The sequence below is a fragment of the Chelmon rostratus genome, chromosome 4 (genome assembly GCF_017976325.1).
Source record: "Chelmon rostratus isolate fCheRos1 chromosome 4, fCheRos1.pri, whole genome shotgun sequence".
NCBI lineage: Eukaryota > Metazoa > Chordata > Actinopteri > Chaetodontiformes > Chaetodontidae > Chelmon > Chelmon rostratus.
In genome coordinates this window covers 30,527,270-30,538,926 of record NC_055661.1, presented here as the reverse complement: position 1 = coordinate 30,538,926, position 11,657 = coordinate 30,527,270, and the positions used below count along the sequence as shown (strand labels likewise).

The following is an 11,657-nucleotide window of genomic DNA, read 5'->3' as shown; positions in this document are numbered from 1 at the left end:
TGGTGGTTCTGTTGATAATACTTCCTACCACCCTCCGCCCTTGATGTTAGGTGATGGGGAACTGTAATATTCTATGGATCCTAACATCCTTTGGAAGCACTTAGAAGTAACATCCTAGTAAACATCATATGGCAAATTCCACATAAGGACAAACATGTAATTTCAACATGCTTCTGGTTCTAAAAGACGTTTCGTCTCTCATCCAAGAGGCTTCTTCAGTTCTAACTGACTGGTGGGAAGTTTCAGGTATTTATCCTCTTGCAGGATCGCTGACCCGCCTAGCTATCATGTGAGTTGTTTGGGTAACATGAGCCATGGTGTTAATGGGTCAATGGGCATCAATGGGTGAGTCCAGGTGGTTTACCCACCCACCCATCATGAGTCATCACGGTCACATGAGTCCTGGTGTGTATGGCTGTAAAGCGGTCTGAGGACAGCATTATAAGTGGCCGATAAGTGGTTTTGTAAACCACTCCTCTCTCAAACCATCCGTCTTTCCTGGCCAAAATATGTACAATATTGTCCTCAAATGAGTGTCCCTTCTCCTTCAGATGTAGGTGGACTGCTGAGTCTCGACCTCAGGTGTTGGCTCTCAGGTGTTCTGTCATGCGCTTGTGAAGCGGTTGATTTTAGCCTCTTGGATGAGACGCAAAACGTCTTCTAGAACCACAAGCAAGTCCAGTTTCCTTTCAGAAGCCCTTAGAAGTACCATGACCTGGATAAATGAGAACAGATACTGGCCATCTTTTCAGAGCCATCACACCCCGGACCCAACCTGTTCCGACTTCTCCCCACTGGGAGGCGCTGCAGAGCTCTGCACTACAAAACAAGCAAACACAACAACACTTTCCTTCCTCTGGTCAGCACAATTTTTACCACTCTTTTTTGATCTTATTCCTTACTTTCACCTCATTCCTAATCTTTGTTCAGCTTTGTTGTCCGTGTTTATCTGTCGGGCCATTTCTATCTCCAATCCTATTGCAACTCCGTGTAACATTTAAAACGGAGTCAAACTCGATTATACAGCACTTCATAGAATATAAGTCTACAAACTACGTCCTCCTGTCAAGAACTGTTGACAGATGTGTAAAAATATGTTATTAGAAATGTATTCACAGTACTACACTCCGAGTGATAGACCTGGAAGACCCTGCTCAGGAAATAACACCCCAATGCAAACGAGGGTGTCCAGCGGCGCCGCGTCAGATAAATACAAATTAAAATCTAACAAAATCGATACAAATGCTGTAGATAATATTCAGACACGTCTTAGAAAAGAAATTGAAAGCTTTAGCACATAGATTCATTGTTTATCAGAGTTTTTACAGTTTTATTAATATTTAACAAACAGGCAGATTTAGAGTCAGCTCCGGGGTCTGTGGGGTCCTGATACGCTATTGAACTGAATGAACACTGAAAGGTTTGTGTGTTACACCAGCGAACAACATTAGTGGAAGAGCAAGGTATAATATTCTGTTAAACTTACTCCTATGATATATTTTTTATATTTCATTTTAAAGGTTAAAATCGTAATTTGTGAAGACAATTGTGTTGCTTTGTATTAGCGTCACTGGAAGTGAAATCGAAGTACGGTAAGGTAGCGTTAGCGGATAAGTAACAGTTCCCCATTTAAACGGTTTAACTCAGGACTTCTTTTCATGCTAAGAAACAACTACTTACTAAACTACTTACTATCTTATATTACCCGAACTGAAGTCTGCTTTAATTCGGCCAATAACTGTTGCGCATAGCTGCTGGTTTTAATAGGAAAGTCTCGGAGTTTACATTGAAACAGCTACCTCAGTACAAACAGAGTTTCTCCTTAAATTCAGAGTTTTCTGAAGGAAGTTCACAGTGGATGGTCCAAACATTTCAAATCCTTTACTTCAGCATCAACATGAAAATACTGTAATTACCACTATGTTACAACCAAAAGTGTAATAGTACAGATACTAAAAACTAATTTAGAGGATAGTGAAAGACAGCCAACCACAGCCTACACTACACCACAACACTTTCATTGTTTCTCTTGTTAATTCATTCTTTTATATGTTTTTTGTTCTGTGAGTAGCATAAAAGGACAACTCGCTTGTCTTATACAACCGTTTGTTGTAGAATGATAAATACATTAATTTAAATTTAAGAATTATTTTAATAGTTTGTGCCTTGTGTTATATGTAAATGTACTTAAAGTAACAAAAATACTCCTGATGCAGCATGTCATTAGTGTTATATATGTATTATAGTATTATCACTATTATATTACCTGTGTCTCTGTGTTTGTAGGTGAGGTGTCGTCCCAGCCTCCAGCGTCTTCTTCTGTGGTTAAATCATGGAGTTAGCATACGTGTGTGAGTGGGAGAAACGTCCAAAGAGTACTCACCGTCCCTCCATCCCTCTGGTCTGCTCCTGGTCCTGCAGAAATCTGGTGGCCTTCACCACAGATCTGAAGAATGAGGATGATGACAAAGGTAAACACCTGCAGCACAGACACACCCACACAAACACACACCTGCAGCACAGACACACCCACCATCAAACACACACCTGCAGCACAGACACACCCACACAAGCACACACCTGCAGTACAGACACACCCACACAAACACACACCTGCAGCACAGACACACCCACACAAACACACACCTGCAGCGCAGACACACCCACCATCAAACACACACCTGCAGCACAGACACACCCACACAAACACACACCTGCAGCACAGACACACCCACCATCAAACACACACCTGCAGCACAGACACACCCACACAAACACACACCTGCAGCACAGACACACCCACCATCAAACACACACCTGCAGCACAGACACACCCACCATCAAACACACACCTGCAGCACAGACACACCCACCATCAAACACCCACCATCAAACACACACCTGCAGCACAGACACACCCACCATCAAACACACACCTGCAGCGCAGACACACCCACACAAACACACACCTGCAGCACAGACACACCCACCATCAAACACACACCTGCAGCACAGACACACACACACCTGCAGCACAGACACACCCACCATCAAACACACACCTGCAGCGCAGACACACACACACAAACACACCTGCAGCGCAGACACACCCACCATCAAACACACACCTGCAGCGCAGACACACCCACCATCAAACACACACCTGCAGCGCAGACACACCCACACAAACACACACACACACACCTGCAGCACAGACACACACACCATCAAACACACACCTGCAGCTCAGACACACCCACCATCAAACACACACCTGCAGCTCAGACACACCCACACAAACACACACACACACCTGCAGCACAGACCCTGTGGGATTTCAGCCTTATTTACCATACTGTCATTCAAGACGTGACGAGGTGTGTGTGTGTGTGTGTGTGTGTGTGTGTGTGTGTGTGTGTTTGTGTTTGTGTTTGTGTGTGTGTGTGTCAGATGTTAGTCACATGATCCACATCATTGACACTGAGCATCCCTGGGACGTTTACTCCATCAACTCCGGACACACTGAGGTCATTTCCTGTCTAGAATGGGACCAATCAGGTGAGCTGAACTTTTTTCTTTTTTCAGTTCTTCTGTGTTTCATGTTTTTTTTAGTTCTTGTTCTAATTTGCTAAATTAGTTTTATCCATATCCATGGAACGCACAAGTGTTGTGTAGATGATGATGATTATTCTTATTCTTATTATTATTATTTCTCTGGTTTATTAAACTGAAAACTCAAAAAGACTTTTCATCATGTCACAGACACTGAAAGCTCGAGTTTGTAGGGATGTAACGGTTCAGAAACCAAGCCTGTTGACTCTCATTGCATTAGAAATATAACAAAACGCACTTTGAATTCACTGAAAATGAATTAAATTACTGTCAAAACACTTTATTTATGTCCATATACTCACCAGCGCGGAACAGAAATTGTAGAACTCACAGAAGTTTTACCTGGAATGTTTCGGCAGCGTTTGAGCTCCACTACGACGTGCTTCACATGTTAGCATGCTAGCCTGTTACAGCAAACCACGCTTCAGTTTGTGGATTTACTTTATTTTTTGTGTACTTATTAATCTGTTTGTTTGTGTGTGGAGGGTCGAGGCTGCTGTCTGCGGACGGTGACGGTCACATTAAGTGTTGGTCGATGTCCGATCACCTGGTGAACAGTTGGGAGAGCGTCCTGTCCAGCTCTCTGGACGGAGATCCGATCGTAGCTCTGAGCTGGCTTCACAACGGAGTCAAGCTTGCCCTGCACGTCGAGATGGTAACGCTGGCTGATACACAGATATATGTGTAGATACTTGAAAATAATATATATATATATATATGTGTAGTATGTCAGGTTTCTACATACGTGGACAGTAATAAGTATTAAATATTCACCTGCAGACAGTAAGTCAGTGAATCGTGTTTCCTTGTCTTGGTTCAGTCGGGTTCTACAAACTTTGGTGAGAAGTTTTCTCGGGTGAAGTTCTCTCCGTCTCTGACCCTGTTTGGCGGGAAGCCGATGGAGGGCTGGTTGGCGGTGACGGTGAGCGGTTTGGTCACCGTGTCGTTGCTGAAGCCGGGCGGAGCTCTGCTGACAGCTAGCGAGAGCCTCTGCCGGCTGAGAGGACGGGTGGCGTTGGCCGACATTGCGTTCACCGGAGGAGGGAACATCGTAGTGGCAGCGACCGATGGAAGCAGCTCGTCCCCCGTCCAGTTCTACAAGGTCAGAATCGGAAGAACACCTGATTATTGTGTTGACCTTTGACCTTGGCTGAGTCCATGTTCTGTGTGTTCAGGTGGTGGTTAGTGTGGTGAGCGAGAAGTGTCGCATTGATACAGAACTGTTACCGTCTCTGTTCCTGCGCTGCACCACCGACCCCATGAGGAGGGAAAAATACCCTGCGGTCACCCACCTCAAGTTCCTCACCAGAGAGAACTCTGAACAGGTAACCAGAAGAACCAGAGAGAACTTTTAACAGGTAACCAGGGGAACTAGAGAGATACATCAGAACCAGGGAGAACTCTGAATGGGTAAACAGTAACAACCAAACAATACTGAAGTTTTATTTCAGAGCAGGGAACTCGAGATCATGATGAATAGATAATCAGATGAGTCCGAGTCGGTCACAGAATCAACTCTTGCAGAACCAGAGAACCTGACAGAACGTGTCTGTGTCATAGGTTCTGCTGTGTGCGTCCAATCAGAGCGGCAGCATCGTGGAGTGTTGGTCTCTGAGGAAGGAGGGACTTCCTGTCAACAACATCTTCCAGCACCGATCACCAGTCGGTAAGAAACACAGACCGGTTCTGACTGGTTGAACTGGTTCTACTTGCTGAGATGATGATTGATCACAGTTCACGCTGTGTCGAGTCTCCGTGTCTCTCACCTCCTGCCTGTGTCCAGTTGGGGAGAAGCAGCCGACCATCCTGAAGTGGAGGATCCTGACGACCACCAACGACCTGGAGCGAGTGTCGGCCGTGGCTCTGCCCAAACTACCCATTTCTATCTCCAACACCGACCTGAAGGTGGCGTCAGACACCAAGTTCTGCCCTGGACTTGGTAAGGAGAACTTTACCTGTCTCTCAACTGCATAGGTGTGTCAGGAATTCAGTACCAGGACCTGGACCTGGACCAGTCTTTACATCGTCATCAGTGATACATGTGTTTAAATGTGTTAAAAGAATGGACATCTAAACATCTGTTCAGAGTCTTTGGGCTCTGGTAAAAAACCAGGTCCAGGAGACAAGTTGGACTATTTTGGTTCCACCTTCAGGTTGATGTCATCACTAAAATCAGTCTTTCCTCTGACTGAGAGACATGTCGACCCCCTCATCTAAAGGAGAGGGTTTCTTACCCCTCTTTGTGGCGACAGCGGTTACTACGATAAGTGCTGTAGCCCTGTGATTGGTGGAGGTAGGTGCTGTAGCCCTGTGATTGGTGGAGGTAGGTGCTGTAGCCCTGTGATTGGTCACTAAGAACAGGTTTTGGCTCCCTTTATGAAGGGTTTACAAATGCTCCCTCACCCAGCTCTGAAGCCAGACCCCCGGACATTTAAACTCACCTCACCTGCAGACCTCACCTGCAGACCTCACCTTGAGAACTGTTTGTCTCTGTCCCCGTGTGTTTTCAGGTCTGGCTCTGGCATTCCACGACGGCAGTATTCAGATCCTCCACCGCCTCTCCCTCCATACTATGGGGGTGTTTTATGGCTCCTCGTCCTCCTCCTCAGGTCAAAGACCCGGAGATGAGTCCGCCATCAAACGCCAAAGAACGGGAGGCCCCACCCTCCACTTCAAGGCCCTGCAGTTCTCCTGGACCTCCCTGGCACTGGCCGGAGTCGACAACCACGGCAAGGTGAGGAGTCGTTCTCACAAAGATTTCTTTAAACATGCTCGATATTTGTGACTGAAATTGGCTGCCAGTGACATCACGTGTGTGTCTGAGGGAGACATACCTGTAAATTAACAGCAAACAACACCTGTCCAACCAGGAGGCTGAACTCTGAGCTGTTTAATTCAACAAATGTTGCTGCAGCAGTTCAAGCTGATGGTTGGTGCACCTACAAGCTTTAACAAAACACCAGCATTAGCAGGCCTACATGAAACAGGAGAGGCGGCACCACGCCTCGTGAATTTACAGGAGGGAATTAGATCAGATAGTTGATTTTTTTGTATCCTTTTTATTCTTGCTGTCTGGTAGTAGCACATGTCGGACCAGACAGTAAAACTTTACCGTCATCAGGTCTGGATGAAACACAGATGCCATTACAGGCGTCAGCCGTGGACAGACAGACAACACCTAACTTCACTGGAAGAAGGCGATCTTGTGATCTTGTTGCTTCCTCTTCAGCTCCACATGCTGCGAGTGTCGCCGTCAATGGGTCAGGTGCTGGAGATGAACACAACGCTGCGCCACCTGCTGTTCCTGCTGGAGTACTGCATGGTGACGGGGTACGACTGGTGGGACGTCCTTCTGCACGTGCAGCCCACCATGGTCCACAACCTCGTGGAGAAGCTGCACGAGGAGTACATGAGGCAGAACCAGGCACTGCAGCAGGTCAGCACAGCATGATGGGAGAACAGGGGGGAGGCGGTCGATCAGATCAGACGGCATTAGCATTCATTGATTATAGTGACTGACATTTTAGCTTCCTCCACCTCGTCATATTCAGCCGACACGCCAGCTGCAAACAGGGCTCAAGCTGGAAACTGTTGCACATTAAGTTCAGTTCAGACGTTTCAGATGCCTCAGTTGGTGCTTAAACTGCTGTCACCTCTTATATTACCAACTGACACTTCAGGTATTCACCGTACACACACTTCAACTATCTGAGTCGCTTCAACTTTAACTAAACTCGCTGCTTTTATCGTACAGCTGCTGTCACAACGTAAAATAAACTGTTCCAACTGCTCACAGGAATTAAACTTCGATATACAGCTTTAACCATTTCCAGCTCCAACACTTCAAATGGGCTGCAGCAAAGTGGGGGGGCAGACCTGTAAACACAAAAGGAACTGACACAGTTGCTGGGTGATGAAGATGTTACGTCATATATCTCCAGATTTTATTAACAGCTGTTTCAGTTAGTTAAAGGAACGGGGTGGGGGCCACAGTTTAGAGGGCTGCGCAAATACTCATAGAATCTGGAGTTATGGTATGTAACTTATCTTCTGTTTCACATTGGCTTCCCCTCCAAGGGTATCGCTGGTGGGTTAAGGGCGAAACAGGCTTTGGTCCATGTCCCACTGGGTTTGCACAGAGAAATCAATAACCAGTGCAGACCTCACCAGTGCATCACAGCCAATGGTGCATCGCGGTTCATTACATGTGTGCAGACAGTTCAGTACCTGATGTTCACTATGAGGGAATGAAGCTAGAAAACAATGTAAAACCTGCAGGGACTGTTTGGCTCTGTTTGACTCGTAAAGTCCAGCAGTGAGCAGAGTGGAAAAGAAAACAGCCGTCCACACACCCAGAGACATGAGTTAAAGCCCCCTAAATAACAAGGAGTCTGGGAAAACATTTGATACAGAGTGACTCCTAGAAAAACAAGAGACACCCTAATATGGAAAGGACTACATTAGTACAGAAAACTGCACATGAACATTTAATATCCAGGAATTGACCTGAGACACTGCTGCTGACTGTCTGTAACAGTTTGTTCACAGTACAGCCCACCGCCCACCGACAGTCCAGAAACAAAGCTTTCAACTTCGTCTGCAGCTGGTCTCTGAACTCTCACATGCTAACACTTTCAGACACTGTCTGTCTCAGGTTCTGGCAACGCGTATCGTGGCAGTGAAGGCGTCTCTCTGTAAACTCTCCACGGCAACGGCAGCTCGAGCCTGCGACTTCCACGCCAAACTGCTGCTGATCGCCATCAGCTCCACCTTAAAGTCTTTGCTAAGGCCACATGTCCTCAACACACCTGACAAGAGTCCAGGTGACAGACTGACCGAGATCTGTGCCAAGAACACGGATCTAGGTGAGATACCTGAGGGGCAGGTGAGACACTAACACAAACAAGATACCTGGGGGACAGGTAAGATACCAACACAGGTGAGATACCTGAAGAAGCGGTGAGATATGGGAAGGACAGGTAAGATACCTGAATGACAGGTGAAACATGTGAAGGACAAGTGAGATACCAACCAAGTGAGCTACCTGAATGACAGGTGAGATATGTCCAGGACAGGTGAGATAGCAACACAATTGAGATAACTGTAGGACAGGTAAGACACCTGAGAGACAGGTAAGACACAGACACAGGTGAGATACCTGAAGGATGGGTGAGATGAACAGGTGAGACAAAGACACAGGTGAGATACCTGACGGACAGCTGAGATACATGAAGGACAGGTGAGATACCAGAAGGTGAGATATGTGGAGGAGTTATGATCAGTGTGTGATTACTGTGTGTTTCCTCAGATATTGATAAGGTGATGATCAATCTGAAGACTGAGGAGTTTGTGCTGGATGGCCCCCCCCTTCAGTCCCTACAGCAGCTCATCCAATGGGTGGGAGACTTTGTCCTCTACCTGCTGGCCAACCTGCCCAACCAGGTGAGCAAACAAACCGAGCTGAAAAGTTCCAGTTAATGACAATTAATGTTCTATCATGGGGAACATGAAATGAATTATAGGGGGGGAGAATCATTTGAGGAAAATAAAGCTACGTACAAAACTGCAACCCAGACCTGCCATGCAGTTACACTGTCAAGGATAAAAGGATTATTTCCATCGTGGTTCAGCAGGTAAGATGACGAACAAGACAACGACAACCCAACCAGACCTGCTTTGTTCTCCTGTCCCGCAGGGCTCCATGGTCCGGCCGGGGTTCGGCTTCATGAGGGACGGGGCGTCTCTGGGAATGCTGAGGGAGATGTTGGTGATGATCAGGATCTGGGGTCTGCTGAAACCGGGCTGCCTGCCCACCTTCACCGCCACGTCAGACACCCAGGACAGCATGCAGCTGCTGTTCAGGCAGCTCACCAGGCTGTGGCTCTGCTGTAAGAAACCAGAGAAACCAGCGTTTAGTTCTGGATCCTGAACTGATCCACTCTGAGAGGCCTGAACCACGAGGACTCACTGTTAATGATCCTGAAGTCCTGGTCTGTAGATTGTTAGGGTCTGTGAGTAGATGTGGCTCTGCTGTAAGAAACCAGAGAAACTAGCAGTGTTGTGGTCATAAAAAGGGTTGTGTCAGGCATATTACAGACCCCCACACCCCCCCACCACCCCCGCTACCCCCGCCCCATTCTGTCACTTATCACAGATGCTGTTAGTTTTGTTGTTTAGTTGCCACATTAACTGACTGTCTGTGTCTCAGCTCGGGACGACGGCCCCCCCCAGGACCCAGATGAAAGTCTGATAGACGAGTGCTGCCTGCTGCCCAGCCAGCTGCTGGTTCCCAGTATGGACTGGCTTCCAGTTAACGACGGTGTCATCGTCAAGCTGCAGGGCAAACACCCTCTCAGGCTGCAGTTTGGAAAAGCTTCGTCTCTGCCTGGAGTGGGCTCCACCACCCCCCTGGAGGTCTTCACCAGGTAATGTGCACCTGATCTCACTGAGGAGCTGCAGGTTGAGATTATCCCAGAAACACTCGAATGGTAAATGTTAGAGCACTGATCCGGATGTCCCCCAGCCAGATTCACCTGAATACAGCAATGACTCAGTAACAGGAAGGTTCAGGTTCTAACTATCAGAACCTGAACCTGCAGGAACTCCTGATCCTCCATTCTGTGTTGCACTGTGACGTTTGTCTTAGCTGCCCAACACGTTGATCAGATCAGATCAGATCAGCCCTAAATATGGCCCCAGTTGGATGATTCAGGTTTAATGTGTTCAAGCAGAATGAGCTCAGCAGTGATTGAAAAGTTTATTTTCATTGTCTGTCCTTGTTCTGAGTCCTAGTGATGAACTAATCTGATGTTTGCTCCTGATACCCGTTGAAATACCCTAAATGTAAAGTAGACTCTCCACATGGTGGCACTATAGGAACAGCAGGAGTTCAGATATGTATGTCCCACATGTCTGTCATGTGACGTCCATCACTGACGTTCTTTTCATTGTCCTCATTGACTTAATTACCACTGCAATTTATCTCAGACACATTTTTAAATCGTGTGTGTGTGTGTGTGTGTGTGTAGGAGTCCAGGCTCTCAGAAAATGGATAACCTGCGTTGTGTTCATATGGGAGTTTGTCCCACTGAGGAGAGCAAGGCTTGCACCAGGTGAGTCCACAGGAAGTGATGTCACAGCAGAGTCTGCAGGTGTGTAGATGAAACACACATCAGCACTTATATAAAAGTAATGATTTCTGTAGTTTTCTCTCCGACATCTTAATAATAATTTCTTTCTTCTGCACCTTCACTGTTTAATGGATTCAAACAATTAGAGAAAGAAACAAACAAATTAAATGACTGAGAACAATAAAAACCTCCAAACATCAGGAACAATTACTAAAAACAAACTAGAATTTAGAAATAAACAAATTTAGAAAAAACAAACCTGAGGAAGCAAATTCAGCCAATTAAAAGCCTGATTATGAACATGTGTTTTACAAATGGAGTTTGTGGTTGTGACATTCAGAAGGAGGAAGGAGAAAGACACGTTCTGATGAACATGAAGAACTTATGGCGGAACCTTTAAATATGGCAGCATTTTGTGTGTTCAGGTGCGGGTGTGTGACGATGCTTCGTTCTCCCAACAAGACAAACGCCATGAAGCAGTGGGAGCAGCGCTGGATCAAAAACTGTCTGTGTGGGGGTCTGTGGAGGAGGATCCCTCCAACACTCACCTGAAGACACCTGAACACATCACACACACCTTCATGATCTGAGCAGACACTCGCTCAGTTTTTGTACCTGTAAATAAAGTTTGTTTTGTATTTCTTCTGTAATAAAGCCGTCAGAATCGAAGTTCTGCTGCTTTATGTTGTTTTTGTTACCTGTGGGAGATTTTTTTGCAGCACAATAGATGAAATACACTAAAAAACATAAAGGCAACACTTAAACAACACAATGTAACTCCAAGTCAGTCACACCTCTGTGAGATCAAACTGTCCACTGAGGAAGAAACACTGACTGACAATCAGTCTCACATGCTGTCGTTCAAATGGAATCAACAACAGGTAGAAATTATAGGCAATCAGCAAGACACCCCCA

At 46.3% G+C, this 11,657-nt stretch overlaps 1 protein-coding gene across 3 annotated transcripts; it reads left to right on the top strand.

Moving 5' to 3' along the window:
- Nucleotides 1-1,401: 1,401 nt before the first annotated feature.
- Nucleotides 1,402-11,405, top strand: med16 (mediator complex subunit 16). 3 transcript variants are annotated; one of them, XM_041935348.1, is made up of 16 exons: nt 1,402-1,420; nt 2,287-2,471; nt 3,451-3,558; nt 4,098-4,267; nt 4,433-4,714; nt 4,788-4,937; nt 5,173-5,278; nt 5,396-5,551; nt 6,123-6,346; nt 6,842-7,048; nt 8,267-8,477; nt 8,921-9,054; nt 9,308-9,500; nt 9,821-10,037; nt 10,641-10,724; nt 11,168-11,405. In XM_041935348.1, exons 2-16 carry the CDS (start codon nt 2,333-2,335, stop codon nt 11,292-11,294), a joined length of 2,508 nt encoding a protein of 835 aa, XP_041791282.1. In that variant the 5' UTR covers nt 1,402-1,420; nt 2,287-2,332; the 3' UTR covers nt 11,295-11,405. The 3 variants fall into 3 exon arrangements, with proteins under 3 accessions (XP_041791282.1, XP_041791281.1, XP_041791284.1); XM_041935347.1 differs by having other exon boundaries at nt 1,402-1,463; XM_041935350.1 differs by lacking the exon at nt 11,168-11,405 and adding an exon at nt 11,083-11,149 and having other exon boundaries at nt 1,402-1,463.
- The last annotated feature ends 252 nt before the right edge of the window (nt 11,406-11,657 follow it).

Excerpts from the sequence above, each read along its gene's own strand:
- med16 (XM_041935348.1), top strand. The coding sequence starts at position 2,333 with ATGGAGTTAGCATACGTGTGTGAGTGGGAGAAACGTCCAAAGAGTACT. Across the intron at positions 4,715-4,787 it reads CCCCCGTCCAGTTCTACAAG|GTGGTGGTTAGTGTGGTGAG; the intron begins GTCAGAATCGGA and ends CTGTGTGTTCAG. Across the intron at positions 7,049-8,266 it reads AGAACCAGGCACTGCAGCAG|GTTCTGGCAACGCGTATCGT; the intron begins GTCAGCACAGCA and ends TGTCTGTCTCAG.